The sequence below is a fragment of the Macrobrachium rosenbergii genome, chromosome 25, assembly GCF_040412425.1.
Source record: "Macrobrachium rosenbergii isolate ZJJX-2024 chromosome 25, ASM4041242v1, whole genome shotgun sequence".
Lineage (NCBI taxonomy): Eukaryota > Metazoa > Arthropoda > Malacostraca > Decapoda > Palaemonidae > Macrobrachium > Macrobrachium rosenbergii.
This window is the reverse complement of record NC_089765.1, coordinates 41,026,973-41,045,134: the sequence shown is the minus strand read 5'-3', so window position 1 is coordinate 41,045,134 and position 18,162 is coordinate 41,026,973. Positions and strand designations below refer to the sequence as shown.

The following is an 18,162-nucleotide window of genomic DNA, read 5'->3' as shown; positions in this document are numbered from 1 at the left end:
AGTTCAGAGCACTGACATCCAGGACAGGTCTCCATTCCCCCTGATGACATTGGAACTACGAAAAGGTGATTGTAAAATTCCTCCCTGCTTATATCCTCGACTTCTTCCACAGCCTGCTTCTCAAGCAGAGCTAAAACTTCCCGAGACAGGGCTGAAAACCTCTCTGAGCCTACAGAGTAGGCCATTAAACTGATGGGAGAGGTTACTAAGGGAGGTTTCTCCCTGAAAGGGATTACACAGCCCTCCTTTAAAACTTGTAACACCCACGGATCTACTCTCCTTGTCTCCCACCTGCTCCAAAAATGAAGGAGCCTTGCTCCCACTGGGACATGGAGGACAGGTAACTCACTTGCAAGGGACGGGTTTAACGGAAGTCGTCTTGCTGGGTCGTATTGGGCGCAGATTGGCTCTCATACGGGACTGGAAGCAGCCTCTACTTCCTCGAAAGGGCTGCTGAGCCAACGGAAAAGTAGTCCTGACAGTTGCAACCTAAGAAGAAGAAGGTCGTGCAGGAATCCTAGTCCTCTTGGCAGACTGAGCGAGCAGGTCTTGGGTCGACTTCTTCTGCAGTTCGCCCGTCATTCGTTCCAAAGTTTTTTGCAGAAACAAGCTGGTGCAATCTAAATGAACGAACAGCAGGGAAGAACGGTGAGAGGGAGTGACCCCCTTATAAGTGAAAGAGCACCACACATCCTGCTTTTTGAGCACTCCTGTTGTAAAAATGCTGGCCAACTCATGGGCGATGTCTCTCACTGCGTTATCTGCGCAAGCCAGAACACCCAACCAATCTGTGCAAAGTCCTCCTGGAGCAGTGAGCAGTCCTCAATCTTTTTTGCCAATGCTCCTAAGGTCCAGTCGAGGAAACTCAGGACCTTGAAGACCTTAAAAATATCCTTTAGAAGATGATCTAACTCTGAAGTGGTAAAAAGAACCCTGGCTAAACAGAAGGCTGAGCGACGAGTTGCATGGATGAGACTGGAGAAGTCCCTTTGAGAGGAGGCAGAAACTCCCAAGGAAAGAGCTTCTCCAGTGGCATACAACAGATACTTCTGTCGTATCAGACGAGAGGAGGCGAACAAAATGCTGCTTTTCCAATGTCCCTCTTCTCCGACAACCATTCGTCGATATGTGCCGCAGATTTCCTGGATGAGGAAGAAAGAAACATATGTGGTAACTTAGCAGACCCTGCAGGTTGCTGCATCATAAAAGCCGAGCCTGGAGAGGATGGAGCGGCTGGAGAGAAGAAATCCGGATAACTAAGAAGAACCGCAAAAGAGCTGAATATTTCGACACAGGTGTACCATCATCCACAAGTTCCCCCTCAGGGGAAATAGGAGACATCGGAAGGTCCGTGGGAACCTGAGCCAGTGGAGCTGGTTTCTGTAACAGGGGAACCGGCACCTGTTATGCCAGGTACAGATAGTCCCACCTGTGGCACCGTAAGCTTACTGGTAGGTAGACAAACATCAACATTAGCGCCCGCTGATACTGGATGCTCGGACACTAGGTGCCCGCTCACAGACCGATCGGACACAGCACATTTACTAAAATTTACACCCTTCACAGACATTAGAGGGTTGGATACCTGAAGCTCGGACATTGGGCATCCATAAGATGGGCGCGCAGCTACTGGCCACTCATACAATAGACGCTCGGACACCTGACGTCCATATACTGAACATTCATACAGCGCACGATCAACCTCAGGGTGCTTGGACACTGGGCACTGATGAGCTGGAAGCGCGGACAACGGGCACTCATGCGAAGGGTGCTCGGACACTGGATGATCAGATGAAGGGCGCTCAGACACTGGTCTCTCAAATGATGGGTGCTCGGACACAGAAAGATCACCTCCTGGGTGCTCGTACACTAAATTCTCGGACTCTGGGTACTTGGACACTTTGTGTCCATACACAGGACTAACGAACACTTTCTTGGACAACTTATGGTGTTCGGTGGACACTGAATGGGAGTGAGGAGCTTGAGGGGACTCCCAAAATCTACAAGAAGGAAGAGGGCTGTGTACCTTTTCCATTGCTCGCACCAGACCTTTTCAATGGTCTCGATACCTGAGTGAAGCGCCGACTGCGCTTTTTGGCCCCATTGGAGTCTGAGTCACTAGAAGATAATGTATGCACGTCCAAGCGGACGCCTTTCCAATGGCAGTCCTCCGAGTCCTGGGATTTGCGGACAACAGGCTCGGTTGAGGAAGCAACTACTCATGGGCAAACCCCACCGACCTCCCTTGGACTGTCAGTTTGCTTCCTCCCACGTGAGCAAGGGGAGTTTAGCAAGGACCTTGGTCTAGAAGCATTGGTGGGATGAGTAGCCACCCCCTCCACTAACACTGCACTCGACACTGTTAAATTTGTCCATAAGGACATGCATTGAGTTCCCAATCTGGGAAACAGTGTTCGCCAACAAATCACATTTCTGATCAACTTGCACTTCCAGGCTGGCAATGGTGTTGGGTTCATAAGAATGGGAGCCAGGGATCGGAGTTACAGAAAAAGTCGGAGGACTCGAGATAGGGGAAGAAGCGGTCACAGGTGCTGAAGGTGCAGGTAATTTAGCCACATCAACTCCCAGAGACAAAACCTGACTAGCAGAAGCCTTCGCTTCAGCCCTGCTCCCTACATGAACTACATACAGTGTGATTGTCATACTTAGCTGAAGTTAACCTAGTCTTACAGCCTTTCCTGCAGTATCTAACGCTACACAGGCTAGAATCTGGCGTGATTAGTCCAAGCAAAAATAGTCAAAGTTGGAAAGTCACAATCAGGAATCCTGAATTAGCTCAGCTAATTAATAGTAGCATGCTACCAAAAAGCAAAGAGTACTTCACCAAATGAAGAAAATCTGCAGCCATCTGGCGAAAAACACAAAAACCAGAGCTGCTCAATAACCGAATGTTTAGTCATTGACTAGCAGAAATGAACTGAGCTCTTTAGCTGTGTTGTACCTATCCTTCCCTGAAAGTGGGCGGAGCAGTCTACCGACACCCAAAACAAATGAGCACTGCCGCGAATTTTGAATTTTGAGCTGCCGCGTAAAGTAGAAACTAATGGCTATGTAATTATTTGGTAAGTTATTTATATAAAAAACACCTTTAGTATTCCATTTTTTTTTATTTTTATTGTTAGTTTTTGGTTAAAATGACTTCACATATATGTAGGAAATAAAAAAAATACTTTTTACTTTTTAGTAGTTAGGGTAGACAAATATGAGAGAGAGGGGAGCCATTAACATTGTACACTGCTATCATTATTCTAGATTTTGCATAAACTTGCTTTTTCATGTCTTGTTATGAAGTTGTATTGAAACTGCAAACATACGGTGTAGAAGATGCTGCTGTTGCCGAGTCTGCACCAGCATTCACTAAACAGACAGCTTTGTGGCATTGGTGGTGTATGGACAAAGGCTCCTCTGACTTGCAAGGTTTCCTCTTATAAAGGGTGTTTACCACAGAAAATATGGTTTTTGTATTTACTCTAATCCTTGTGCTTTTTCGTTTTACTTTGCTAATGCTCTAAGTACATACATATAGTACTATAGTTTACAGTTCCTATAGACAGTGTGTGTGTATGTGGTGATAGTCCTTACTTGAATGTGAATAATGAGCATCATTAGGGTATCATCTCAAAGGTCCACAGTGAGACACTTTCCTTGTTACAGTGAAGTATTATGGTGTATAATAAGTAGAATTTCTGCTTACTCAGTTTATTCTCAGCTCTAGCACTATATTGTTCTTGATTCTGTGAATTCTTCAGGTTTTATACACAATATTTGTTTGCACAGGGCAGTCTAAGTATATTTTGTAGTTAAGCTAGCATAGCACTGGCCACTACGAACCATTCATGATACAGATCTATAGCTGTTTCATGTCATAGGGTGCAATGCTGGAATGGAACGTTTGTGTTGTATACTTTAAGCAGTAATAAAGGTTTTTTGCAGTTCACCTTCACAACCAGCTGCACTGCTCTCTGTCATGTACTTTTCATTCATTCACTCCGTAAAATTGCTTCCTATTCCTCTTGTTCCTTCAAATGTTCAACCCTCATTCAGTAATAAACCACATCTGGGTAAATTATCCTATGCATAATGGAAGATGCTATAATACGCTACAATGAGCTTCTTCACCACCAGCGCTACTTGGAAATATTTGTTACATAGAAGGGTAGCAGTATATTCAGCCTCCATAAATAACTGCTACTTGCACAATTCTATTAAACTCATAGTTCCCAGTGAAAATTCAACATTTTTATAAGCAGCATGTCAGTATAAAAAACAATAGAGTAACTCTAACCATCACTTTGTTGTGATGTCACCTTGCAATGACATTTTTTCCTGTGGGTACAAAACCTATTTCACAAATACATCACACTATGGGTCACTGCAGTGTGATATCAATGTTGTACTTTTCTAATGTTTTAGAACACCCAAGTGGTACAGTCTCCATATGGCAGAATTTCATGAAATGTTTACTATGCAACCAAGGAATAAACAAACATTTACTGAGGAAAGCATAAAATATTTAGAGGCATTATAACAACTTAATTTCAGATTATGATATTTCAAAAATCCTTTGTAAAATTTTTTGTAGCTACATAATAATAGAACAACCTTTTACAATTAGCTAGTTTACAAGTTTACAGAAAAAATTAACTGTCCCAAGTGTGCAGAAGAGTAGCTATCTTTCAGAAACATGGATTTAAAAACTGTAAATTTGTGACAGGTAACAAAGCAAAGAGAATGATGACAAGCGTACCAAAAACCTCTAGAGGTGATACCTAAAAGCTATACTGTATTAAATAAAGTGATTTAACGATTACAGTAACTGACTGATAAACTTACAGGCAGCATGACATAAATGTGAGCACATGGTTTAAGAGAGGAAAGCACAAAGAAACACTTATCAAATCATACTCCAAAAACAATTAGAACTTTAAGTGGAAGATCTTTGAGGGACTGAGGATGGAAGATAATCTTAGTGGTGGAGGGGGGGGGAAGGAACATGACCCATCAACTGAAAAAAATACAGAAGACTGGATGCCTTCAATCATCAGCATATTTTAAATAATCTTCTCTAAAGACACTACGCAGTGCTAACTATATTGCCCAGTATGCAACAGATACCATACCATCTAATATGCCAATTTCCAACTCACAATATAAGTTACTGTATTCTAAGTTTCCATTCATCTCCCCATTTAAATAAAATGGATAATCTTAATATTTTCAAACAAACTAAACTTAATAAAGTTAATAGTGGAATCTTCTCAATTACTGTATCTGTGCAAGGTCATGCTTTAGCTATACATTTTCCTAATTTCATCATAACTTTACGGTAACATTAAAGTTTTATGAAATGTATTAAGCTTCTGATGATGTAACCATAAACTAAAATAAAACACAAACAAAGGTTTCATAAAAATAGAGCTCAAATACAAAATCACAGCAGAAAATACTGTACACCCAAATATTATTCTTATAAATAAAGTGAGTGCATATTGTTACCATGCCCAATACCAAAGCTCTATAGGTATAAATCCATTTAATCCTTACCTACTGATCACAGATACACAAACTCCCAGAAATGCAAACTAATAAGTACAAGTGGCAAGATTAAGGAGGTGTAAATACAAGAGAAGTAATTCAGTGAACTAATTTTCAGAAATTAACTGAATCACTGTCAAATCATCTCCAGACAATAAAGTACAGTATCTGACCATGAGTAAAACAGCCACCCTAAACATCACAAACTAAAGCTTACTTGTGGAGTACCTGCTATGGCTAGGTAACTAATACTTCAACAGCAAAAAAACCATACCTCAAAAAGAAACGACCACAATAGTATACAAAGCTATACAATTGCTTTGAAGAGACAGACCTAGTACTGTACTCTGGCATAAACGTCATTCTCCTTACGAGAAAAAATACTGCTCATATGTATAAATGTGACAAAACTGGCCAATTATCCACGAAGAAGTAGAGAGAAAATGATATCTCTTACATAACCTAACAGCCTGATACTGAGCTTCTGTGACTAAGGGAAAAAATAAAGTAAATACTTACAGTTTGGGAGTTCCTTCAGTTGGTAGCGGCAAGGAAGGTCTAGGAGGTGGAGAGGGAGCAGATGACAGAGGCGCCTTAGCTGCTGAGTGAGAAGTGTTGGTGCTGTCTTCCTTTTCCTTCTTTCCCTTCTTCTTCTCTTTCTTGTCCACTTTTTCCTTCTTTTTCTTATCCAGTTCTTTTTCTTTATCTTTGTCTTTCTTGTCTTTTTTCTTTTTTACTTTCTCCTTTTCTTTCACTTTTTCTTTTTCCTTTTCTTTCTTTTCCTTTTTATGCTCCTTTTTCTGAAATATAAATATATATATACCAATAACAAATGGTGCACAATAAAATAAAAATCAAGTCAATTCAACAAAATGGAATCTCTTACATTAACACTGTCCATAATCTAAATATCTAGTACACCATGTATTTTAAATAGGTCACAAATAAAACACCAGAAGTGTCACTAAACAAGGTTTGAAAGATTATTCAACTATGCAGGGATTGGCAATAACTATAATGTATTGCAACATTTATACCACATCACCATAATTTATACAATTATTTAACCTGTTCAATGAAGTATTTTTCAACAAAATGACAAATTTTTCAAAGTAATTTGTATTTTCTCTAACACAAAACCGAGGTCTTTACGTAAGGAATTACCTTCAGCACGAACAGGAACAGGCTAATCTAATACGACAAGGTTGTTTAGTAGTTAAACTACAGGTGGAAAGGGTGGGGTGTACCCTCATCACCTTCCACTGCTGAGTGATGCATTCACTTCCCTAAGCCAAGGTATCAGAATGAAGGGTGGCTAGAGGTGGGCAGTATATGTAAAGACCTCAGGTTTATATGTTAGGAAAAATACAAATTACTTTTAAAAATTTGTTATTTGTTCCTACACATATACAAAATGTCGGTCTTTACATGAAGAAGACTTACTGATTGGTGGGAGGTTCTAAGTAAGTTTCCTAACCAACTGGTGGTTTGCCTCACCTGGGTCTCTTCCTGGTCGTGCACTGCCAAGCAAAGAAAGACGTCCTAGGCCACTGACCAGAGGAACAAAAATGTGTTCTCAACTGTCAGACTTCTGGGCTTTTCGAAGTAATGGGTTTGAACAGCAACATTAATTTGAAAAGACTTGGAGGAATTATATGTCGGAAACAATAAAGCTAAAAATAACCAACAGATTTGTTTACTGTCAGTCTCTCTCTCCCCTTGCTAGAGAGAGGGTAGGACTTTTGCTTCAATTAGATGCTACAGAGAGAGGGTAGAACTTTTGCCTCTATTAGACCATAGTAAATAGAAAAATAGAAGGCTGATCAACTAGCCTGCATCTATGTCTGTCCAGTGCCTGACGGTATGACCACCGATCCTCTGCCTGCTGGGAGAGAAAGGGTATAAGAAAAGTGAAAGGACAGGGGCCAATCACACACTCACTCTCATTTTTGCAACAGTACATCTTAGACAAGATGCTACCTGTTACGCTAGGGGAATTGGATGAGCTACATAACTTGTTGAGCAGCCACCACAGGACCCAAGGAAAAGGTGTCTAAGGACCTATGGGCAATGTCCCTAAGGTAAAAGGAGGTGAACGTAATTTGCCGAGACCACACTCCTGCTCTCAGCACCTGATGAACCGACAGGTTCTTCCTGAATGTGAGGGACAGAGCAATGCCTGACTTCATGAGCTCTAGGCCAGAACTGAATCCTCTTCATTCGATGTTGAGTATGCCCTTTTGATAGTCTCATGAAGCCAAAATGAGATGGTGCTCTTGGACACCTCTTTCTTGGTCTTGCCAGTACTAACAAAGAGTTGTTGACACTCAGGCCTGAGCTGTCGAGTCCTCTTAAGGTAGCACCGCAGCACTCTAACAGGACATAGTAGCATCTCATCTGGGTCATTACCTACAAAGTACTCTAGGGAGGGGATTGACAAGGACTCGAACCAAACATCAGGAACCAATGGATTCTGAGTCTTTGCTACGAATTCTGGAGAAAATTTGAGCGAAACAGATCCCCATCCCCTTGAGTGTTTAACATTACAAGAAAGACCATGGAGTTTGCCTATGCTCTTCGCCGATGCCAAGGCAAGCAAGAATACAGACTTGAGGGTTAGATCCCCATCTGATGACTCTTGTAAGGGCTTGTAAGGTGCACAAGTCAGGCTTCGAAGAACAAGAGTCATGTCTCACTCAGGGGGCCTGAGTTTCCTGGGAGGGCAAGACTTTTTGAAGCATCTCATCAGCATAAAGATCTCCCACGAGGAAGAGAGATCAATGCCCTTTAGGTGTAGGACTAGGCTCTGTTGATCACCTGACGATTAAGACAGGAAGGGGAAAAACTGTATGCGTCGAGACTGTCCCAAGGGTGCTGAATGGCATCTTCCACTGCTGCCCAAGGGTCTGGGACAACCGAGCAGAACACCGGAAACTTCCTGTTGTGCCGGGTTGCAAACATGTCTATCGCTGGACGTCCCCAAAGGCTGAACAATCTTTCCAGGACGACTGGTTGAAGAGACCTCCTCGTCCCTATCACCTGACTCTGGTGACTTGAGTTTGTCTGCCACTATATTCCTTTTGCCTGGAATGTACCTGGCTGACAACTTCACCGAGTGTGCTACAGCCCACTCGTGCACCTGCACCATCAACTGATGAAGATGAAGGGACACCAGTCCCCCTTGCTTGTTGACCTATGCCACTACCATGGTATTGTCACTCGTCAGTACCATGGAGTGCCCCACCACTAGATCCTGAAATATTTGCAGAGCCAAGAAGGCTGCCTTGAGTTCTAGGACACTGATGTGGAAGTGCTTGTCATTCTGATTCCATAAACCTGAATTTAGTAACACCTCCAGGTGTGCGCCTCATCCCTCCCTCAAGGCGTCTGAGAACAGGAGCATCTCGGGAGGGGGAGTGTGTAAAGGCACTCCTATTACGAGGCTCCTGTCATCTAGCCACCAGGCTAAGTCCTGTCTCACTTCTCTTGAGAGAGGAATGAGAAGGGTCAGAGGGTCCCTCGCTTGAGACCAGAACTCCTTCATTCTCCATTGGAGGGAACAAAGGTGAAGCTGCCCATGAGGAACCAGCTTCTCCAAGGATGACAGTTGACCGAGCTGGTTGCTTCTGCCAAGACAGGAACCATTGCACTGCCTCCCAGAACCTACTGATAAGGAAATCTGAGGGAAAGACTCTCACTGATGCCGTATCTATCAGCATGCCCAGGTATGTTATTCTCTGCTTGGGTAGGAGGTTGGACTCCTCAAAATTTATCACAATGCCTAGGCTGCAACAAATCTCTGTCCTTGAGCAGTTCTCAAAGAGATACCTCAGATGATGTACCCCGTGTAACTGGGCTCAAGACGCCACAAGGGTGGACAATCTCATGAACACCTGGGGGAGCGATTGAGAGCCCGAAACAAAGTGCCCTAAACTGGTACGCCATCCTGTTGAGGATAAAGTGGAGGTACTTGTGGAAGGATCGATAGATGGATATCTGAAAATACACATCCTGCAGGTCCACCGATAGCATGAAGTCGGACTCCCTGATGACTGCAAGGAATGAACGCGTCGTTTCCATCTTGAACCAAGTCTGCAAGCGAATCGGCTCCGGGAAGAAAGGTCTACGACCCATTTCCATCCCCCTGATGCTTTCTCCACGAGAGACAGCCTGGTGTAAAAAGCAGGGGACCGATCTATCATGACTTCTACAGTGTCTTTCTTCGGCATTGCTTTCACCTCGTCCTGAAGGGTGAGATCCTTCAGCGAGCTGGGAACATATGTTTGTAGATGGACTGGAAGGCTGGTGAGAGGTGGAGGAGACTCAAAGGGAAGCAAATAGCCTACCCAAAGGACATTCACTACCCAGGTCTCTGCTCCGTGTCACTAACATATTGCCCAATGGCTCGACAGGCAACCCCCCAACAATGGCAGCACGTGGAGAGGAATGCCACCTCTAGCGTCCTCCTCCCTTTTTCTGACCCTTGCCTCCTATCCCTGGTTGGGTGGAAGGCCAAAAGGGATGCTGGTGTGCACCCTTCGTGACAGGGGCAGAAGAAGGCTGGGTATTCCTGTGAGGGCCCTTAGAATTCTGGGGTTTCTTAGGTCCCACAGAGGAAGTGTCAAAGACCCGGAGGTCTTTACCACTGCGTGGTGGACGAGACAGTCGTTATTGTCTGCACTCCTCCTATCCACCGTGGCATCCATTTGCTCTCTGTTGAAAAGAGAAGTGGAACCCAGCAACAGTCCATTTCTTAAGGTCAAAACCGACTCAGACCCAACAAACTTGGTTACCTGGGAGAGAACTGCATCTCTCCTCTTGAGTACCAAATCTGCCCACAGGTTAGCTGTCTGGTGGGCTAGATAGGAGATTGTCCTATCTCCAGACAGGAACACTCTATTAAGGCTAGCTACCTCTTTGTTGCTATGCAATGAAGGACAAGAGACGATCTTCGCTATGGTGGCTGACCAATGATCAAATCAAGAGACTGCTCGGAATGCTGCCATAGCAGTTGATTCCAGTGTCTCTGACTTCTGGTGTGAGAGGGAGATGCCCTCTGCATGGAGCTGTGCAGTTGGGATTAACCTTCCTGATCACCAACCTGAGTCCAGTCTGCGTCCAGACTCCCAGTATAACTCCAAGAGGTTGAGGGAACAGGTATGAGGGGCCTAGCACCCTTCACAGACCTGCCAGAGGCCGAGGACCTCGGAAGGAGACGAAGACTGTGAATGGTCATCAACCCATGGTGATGACTATTGTACGGGTCTGGGAGAACAAACCCCGTCACACAAATGTGAAAGGGGTTGTCCCTGGGAGAGCAAACATGCTCATGTGAACATGCACAGAAGCTATCCCGAGGGGAGTAGATCTGTGCACACACGGGGGAAAACATGGGCCGTCCCCATGATGTGCTGCAATTCTCTTCAAGGTTGTGGCCTCTAAGATTGAAGAAGACTGAACGGGGGACCTCCTCGATGCTTTCCCAGGTGAGCGAACTCAAAAGTCGGCATCACCGTCTCGGGACCCTGTTCTTCAAGCAGCTATGTTGTGGCTCATGGAAGCTGTGCTTTGGATAATACAACTTGTAGGGGGTGGGGCAATGCCTGCACGTTCACTCTCTCTTGATAGGCCGTGGCCCGGTCCGTGGACCATGAGCGCTTACCGGAGCCACGCAGGTCCGCTGGACCCCAGGCAGAACCACCTTCGGTGCCATGGGTTGGGGGACCCACTCACATGGAACACCTGAAGCATGGGGGTGTGCAGCAGATGATGTTGCTACACAGGGGTCCAAGAGAGGGATGAGTTTCTAGGTCGATTTCTTGAAGCTCCATGCAGCAGAAGGTTCTTTACAAGCCCTGGGAGGTGATTTCCAAAGTCTGTTATTAGTATTTAGGGTGTCAGTGGCCACAGGAGACCAGTGTACAAGGACTCAGCTTGTTGAAGCCATGTTGTGGCTTACCCGAGCACCTATTGCTCCCATGCAGCAGGGATCCAAAGAGACTTACAACGTGGGTTCCCTCTCCGGAGATATGGGAGAACCAGCGAGAGAACCAAATGCTTCTTCCGTGGAAGAAGACAGAATGTGAGAGGGCCTACGTGACTTCTTACAGTCGGGAGAGGCAACCTTCTCTTTCTTCCAGTCTGTCCACGTAATAGGACCTTTAGAATGAGAATGGGAGGAGGTGAGGACAGGAGATGAAGAAGACAATGTTGATGAACGGCGTCTCTTCCTCGACTTCCTCTTACAATCACACTTGTACTACTTCTTCACTTCTTCAGAACTTCCAGGTGAAGATCCTTTGAAGCGGAACACATCGCAGGGAGCTTGGATGTTGAAAAGATTGAAGATTGGTGGACGATTGTGGGAGACATGACTGTAGTCATGGTTCTTGTCGACACTGTAATCGAGGCTGAAGTCCCAGTTACTGATGCAGTGGTGGCAGAAGGCAACTTGGTGGCACTAAGGTGTGCGATCAGACCCTGCACCGAGGCTCCCCGGGAAGGCCTAAGGTCTTCAAACGTGTTCTTCATCTTTTCTAGACCTGGAAAAGACAGGTTAGGAAAGACAGTATTCTTTGCTCTGAGAGGGATTGCTCCCCCTCCAAGCAAACAGAGGAAGCCCTCGAGATACTGTGATGGGTCCCTGCCCTCCCACACGAGCTCCCTATTGGTGAAGCAACAGGAGAGCATGGGGGAGTGACCTTTCCCTTAGAACGGGTAGCAGCAAGAGGTAGTCGCATCGGAAGAGAGAGGGAACTACTCGGTGTCTTCAGGGGAGAATACCCCTCCGAAGATGGACAAGAAGCCTTCTTCTTGTATCTCCTCTTTCTAGCAAAAAGCATCCACTGCTCTGGGGACCAATTATGACACTCGTCATAAGGATCATTAAAAGAGCACTCGGTTTGCGACACTTAGGACAAGCTGAATGTGGGTAAATATCAATGGGGAAAAGGAAGCAGTTGCAACATTTTCCTGCAACAGGGCAAAACCTTTGAGGTTGCCTATTAGCAAGCTTACATGACTCTTAGGTTTGGTTATCCATGACCAAAGACAAGAACAAAATACCCACAAATAAAGCACACTATCACAATAGAAAACCAGAAGGGGAAAAAACCAGAGCTGAAGCAAAGCAAAGAATAGCCAGCTAACATTGGGCAGAGGAGGCGTAGTACGTCCGTCTCTGAACAAGGCTATTAGGCAAGTGGATGCACTGCTCAGCAGCGGGAGGTGGTGAGAGCACCCCTCGCCCTTCTCACCGGTAGTTTAACTACCAAAGAACCTTGTTGCATTAGAACAGCCTGCTCCAGCTCATGCCGAAGGTAATTCCTCATGTAAAGACCAAAGGTCTGTTTACCTGTAGGAACAATTTCTCTTGACTTCCTATGTTAATCCTATTCCCATCAGTAAAGGAAAAACTACATTTTTATAATAAAATAGTTTTATATATACTTATCAAGTAATTATATAGCTAATAGTTTCCTCTTGCACAGTAGCTTAAATTAAACAATTCGCAGGTAACACTTCAAAGGTGACTGGTTCCACCCACTAACGGGAATACCAGGAACTACTTAGCAGACAACCTCCTCATTCTGTTTATGTCATATGTCCATCTTTATCATAAAAATGTCATTTTTATGTAAGTAACTTACCAAGTAATTACAGGTAGTCCCCAGTTATCGGCGATCCAGTTTTACGGCACTTGTCTAGCGACAAAAATCGCCAATTTCCACTTGTCAGCGCCAATAACTGAAAATCGCCGAAAAAGTGCTGAAAATTGCCAATTTTCGGTTATCATCACGCTGTCAGAACAGAACCCACGCCGATAACTGGGGAATGCCTGTACATAGCTGATTCCCACATTGACAGGAGATGGAATACATGGACATATTCTACTCCAAAACATTGTCGTGTAATGAATTTGAAATAGAAAAAGTTGCTAGCATTGAATATAATGCTTGGAGTTCCTTATTAGTTAAGATAGCCTGCAACAGAAAATTGCCTCTGGTTGGTGCTCAACTTAACCTGTAGTGGCATGGCAGTAAAGCCAAGGAGCACCTCTACTTAAGTGGGAGTCTTGCAGACAAGGAGTAGTCCGATGGCTAGCAAAGCATAATTGGAAGTTTTGCAGTGAAGGCTAACTGAAGTCTAGCAAGACTTCAAAAAGTGCCCTTGCCCTGGCACAGTACCATAATATAAAAAACAACCAGACCACACTGTCATCTGCACTGAAATAAAGGCCACAACCCATCTACTGAGAGTGGTGGGTGCTCCAGGTACATTATACACACCACCCGCCTCTCACAAAACCTGGTACCTTACTACAAGGTGAAGAGATAGTAGGAGAAAATCCTATGCTTCCTTTGGTGATACCAAGCCAGTTACTAATAATCGTAAGGTACTGAAAAATTTTTCTGAAAAGGTGAGAAGTGAAAATCGATTACATTTCCAGTAGGTCTATTGTAGGATGGATGTAAGGTGCTTATATGTATGAAGGCTAATGAGGTAGAAGTTGTTCTGACATCTTTAGCTTTCCCTTAAAAGTAGGCCTAATGTTCTCCTGAAACTAAGAATGGTCTCAGACCAAGTCCATACATGAAGAAGAACAATATGTTCTTAGACAGAGGGCAAAAAAGGGTTCCTGTCAAAACACTAAAGGTTATGAATGGCCCTTGTGCTTCCAATTCTGCTCAAGTAATACCTGAAAACTCCAACAGAATAGAGAGCTTCCTACTTTTCCCCACAGCCCCTGATTTGGCCACCAGATAACTAATCAGTCGGGAGCTGGCGAGCACTCCTAGAAAATAGGGGCAGAGCTGGCAGTCAGCAAAGATAAAGGCTCAGGCTGGAGGGTGCTCCTGGGAGCCCGGAGCACTGTCCCTAGCTGTCAAGACTGTCTTCTCTTCTATTAAGTTCCTGAGAGAGAGAGAATGGTTCCAGATCATGGAAGGATCCTCATTCTCAGTTAGAAAACCCCAGGGTAAACAAGCAAACCGCGTTACCGAGTCAGACATAGCTTGACACCCCTAAAATGGAGAAACATGAAAGATTCTACATCCTCTCCAATAAAAAAGGCAATGCTGCCATTGAGTCATAATTGTCCCAGAAGAAGTAACTTAAGAGTCTGAGACACCTGATTCAGAACAGCATTTTCACTTATATTGGTAGACTGAGCTAGAAGATGACGTCTGCATCTTTCACATATCTCTTGTAGCACCTCTGAAAAAAACCACTCCTTCCTGACAAGCACCCAGGCAGCCCAAAGCCTGTCCACGTAATAGAGTACGACCTTGGTGGTGTCTCTTAAAGTGAGGTTGTTTGAGAAGAAACAAGTAGTGGAAGGATTCTTGGAGAGTCCATCAGTCAATCATAGCAATTCAGGAACCATAAATTATGGCTCGGAATGGGGCTATGAGGAACGTAGTAATGTTCTGACGAGCCTCAAAAAAAGTTCAGCCCTTCCTTGACCATGTCGAATGGTGGAAGCGCTTAGAGGTCCAGTCGGAACGACCTAGCAGTATGGTGTCTGTTGCCCATACTAGAAGATCCCTTTAAGGTGGCAGACAGTCAAGGTCAGCCTGCCCCATAGAAACACATAACCCGACTGTTCAGGGGATCCAAGGTCCACTCGGGAGTAAGAGTGACTTTCCGATGGCTCAGTTTATCCGCCAGAAATTCCAGTTCGACTATTTATTATCCGCAGAAAAAAACCCTTATGTTGCTTGGAGGCGAGTACTAATGCAAAAACGTAAAGACTGTGTCTTGTCTAAAGGAACACTGCAGTCTAGGAGTGAGTGAGGGTCGAGAAGAACTGGAGCCTTAAGCGAATGGCTTTCAGCTCTCTGGCATTTATGTGAAGGTTCAATCCCCCAGGGATACATCCCAGAAATTGGAGCCTCATGTCCGTGGCAGGGTTCCCTCTCGGCTATGGGATCTCAAAGATGGTGTTTTTTGTTAATTTTACATATGAACCTGCAGGCTCCCTCTACTAGAACAAGGAGTAGCAGCAGTCCAAGACCAATCTCATGATGAGGGACTTCTTTTGAAAGTCTAAATTTGGATAGATACCACTGTAGGTTTGACTGAAAACTGGGTCTTTGGGGAGAGAGAGAGAGAGAGAGAGAGAGAGAGAGAGAGAGAGAGAGAGAGAGAGAGAGAGAGAGAGAGAATAAAACAGCGGAGTCCGATCATGATTCCTTGTCCCTACTGGTCTTGTGAGACAGGCTGAAGTTCATGGACAGAAAAGAAGACAAAAGCAAGCGGAGTGAGGACTTGAGAGAAGTCTTATGCCATAGATGTCGTCGAAGTCTAAATTCCCGCACTGGAAGACCCTGCCTTGTAAGACAGAGTCTGTATGTGGACATGAAATGAAGTACCCTACATATCCAGAAAATCCACCCAAACGCCATACAGAATGGATGACAGGATTGTTCGGTTGGTCTTCAGTTGGTCTCTGCAAGCAAACAAACTTGTAAAACATTGTGCAGACTCACAGACAACTAAGAGGGCTAGTTGCTGACCTTGCCAATAATTGACAGCCATGGACACATGGCCACCACGGTGGGATCAACTTCTTAACACGATAACACCTTGCGTGGACTCAATGACATCTCCTACAGACTGACAACAAATGAGGAACTGTACTTGGCTAAAAATTAATATCCAACATGCTTAAAGGAACTTGGAAAGTCCGTAAGGTACACCTGGCTGTGGGATAACAGCAGGCTTGAACAAAACCAGGAGTGACGACTTTTGGAACAGGTGTCGGGAGCTCGGGATTGGTGCCAGAAGTTCTGAAGTTGATTCAGGCGCCACTTGTGAAAGGGTTCATGGCGCTTCTCTTCTGCTTGGAGCCAAAGAAAAGCCTTTCAACAAAAGAATGCTCAAGAGGGAAGATATCATCATCCAAAAGAAAAAACGGATCAAGGATAGACATATGCTGTCTGAAAGAAGCTGTGATTCTCTTGGTAGATAGCTGAAGATGAAGAAAAGAGGGCTTATAGCGACTGTGTGTTTCTCCTAGTAGAAAAAGAGCCCCAACATTCCCTTCTTGCAATCCCAATGAAGGAGTGGAAAACTAGAAAAACTAACTCAACCGTCCTTGTCTGCACAGGACAGAACTAAGAGACCAGCCGAAGCAATGTCTCTCAGTAACACTTGGGAGTCTCCTATCTTCTTAGCCCCTGCTCCTGAAGTCTGTCAAGAAAGACATTTACTTCAAAAACTTGTCAAGAACTTAAGCCAGGAGGACTAAGTCTGTAAGCACAGAGGGAGGAAAAGACAAAAAATACTTGTCTTGCTCCCTTAGAACCAAAGTCAGACTTTTAACTCCCTATAGAGGTGACAGCTTTCTTCAACAAGCTCAAAAATTTGTACACAAAAGTCCCTGTCCACAAAGGGCAGTGCTCTGCGACACTAACTGACGTCAGAAATGGAGCAACTCGGCTTGTCTGTAACTTCTGGGCGAAGGTGGAACAGGCGGCCGGTGATCAGAGACTAGTGTCGGTCACTTGAAGACCAGAGCTAGGAGTTCAATTGGATACTGCTTTCACAAAAGAACAAAAGTATGTTCTTAGAAGAGACAGGCGCCGAGCTAAAGAGAGACTGGCACTAGACACATGAGAGCTGGCTCTGGGAGCTCTACACAGTATGTGCTACTGGGTGCTCGGGTGCTATTGGGTGCTATTAGCCTCAGACAAAGATGAACGCTTGGACACTGCTGGTCTGTTTGACACTAAATATTGGCGTTCCACAACTCGAAGTTCAGGGGACAAAAACTCGAGGCTATCCCAGTTATAGGAAGATTGTGGACTACACTCCTGCTCCCTGAGATGTTGACAGGAGAGGCAATGTGCAAAATCATCTGACAGTGCCTCTTCAACGGATGAGATTCACCACTGGAGTATCACTAGGGACAAGTGCACATACCTATGAATGCCTTTCCAATGGCTGTCCATCAATACCTGCAGACAACAGGCTCAACTGAGAGACAGCTACCCAGGGAAAACCCCTTTGGACTCCCAAGGACCGGCAGTATGCCTCTTCCCAGGTTTATGGAAGTCTGACAAGGACTGGATTTAGGAGATCCAAAGGAGTTGGATAGCCACCCTCTTCACTACACATCCAGTAAGACACCTTTCCAGTGGCTGTCTGTCAACACCTGGGACTGGCAACAGGCTCAACTGAGGAGGGACTATCCAGGGAACTTCCCACCAGCCTCCATTGGACTTTCAGTATGACTCCTCCCCAGTTTAGGGGCGTATGACAGTGGCTTATGTCTATTAGGGTTAATGTCTGTTAACCTATACACAAGACTGGCAACAGCACGGGAAGGAATCAAGGGAGCCAGGCACGGGAGCAAGTGGAGAAAAATAACAAGGGCCAGTAGTAGGAGAGAAAACTGAGGCGGGGAGAGAGTTGGCGCCGGGAGCTGGGAGCTCTCAGCTGTCACCTGGCTGTACTTAGTGTCATGCTAGCTGGGCACCAGGAGAGCTAACAGTGGGAGCGAACACTTTGGTCACTCAGAGCGTGGTTCCCGTCTGTTGAGAACATTACTCTCCACAAAAAAAGAAACTAAAATTAAAGCACAATTTCTCTCCTTACTACGTA

At 44.8% G+C, this 18,162-nt stretch overlaps 1 protein-coding gene across 2 annotated transcripts in view; it reads right to left on the bottom strand.

Moving 5' to 3' along the window:
• Taf3 (TBP-associated factor 3) overlaps positions 1-18,162 on the bottom strand; it is a 161,747-nt gene that overhangs the window by 68,556 nt on the left and 75,029 nt on the right. For both annotated transcript variants that reach the window (XM_067127472.1, XM_067127473.1), the window contains exon 5: positions 6,076-6,356. In XM_067127472.1, the coding sequence (XP_066983573.1) occupies positions 6,076-6,356 (281 nt within the window). The remainder of the gene's footprint in view (positions 1-6,075; positions 6,357-18,162) is intronic.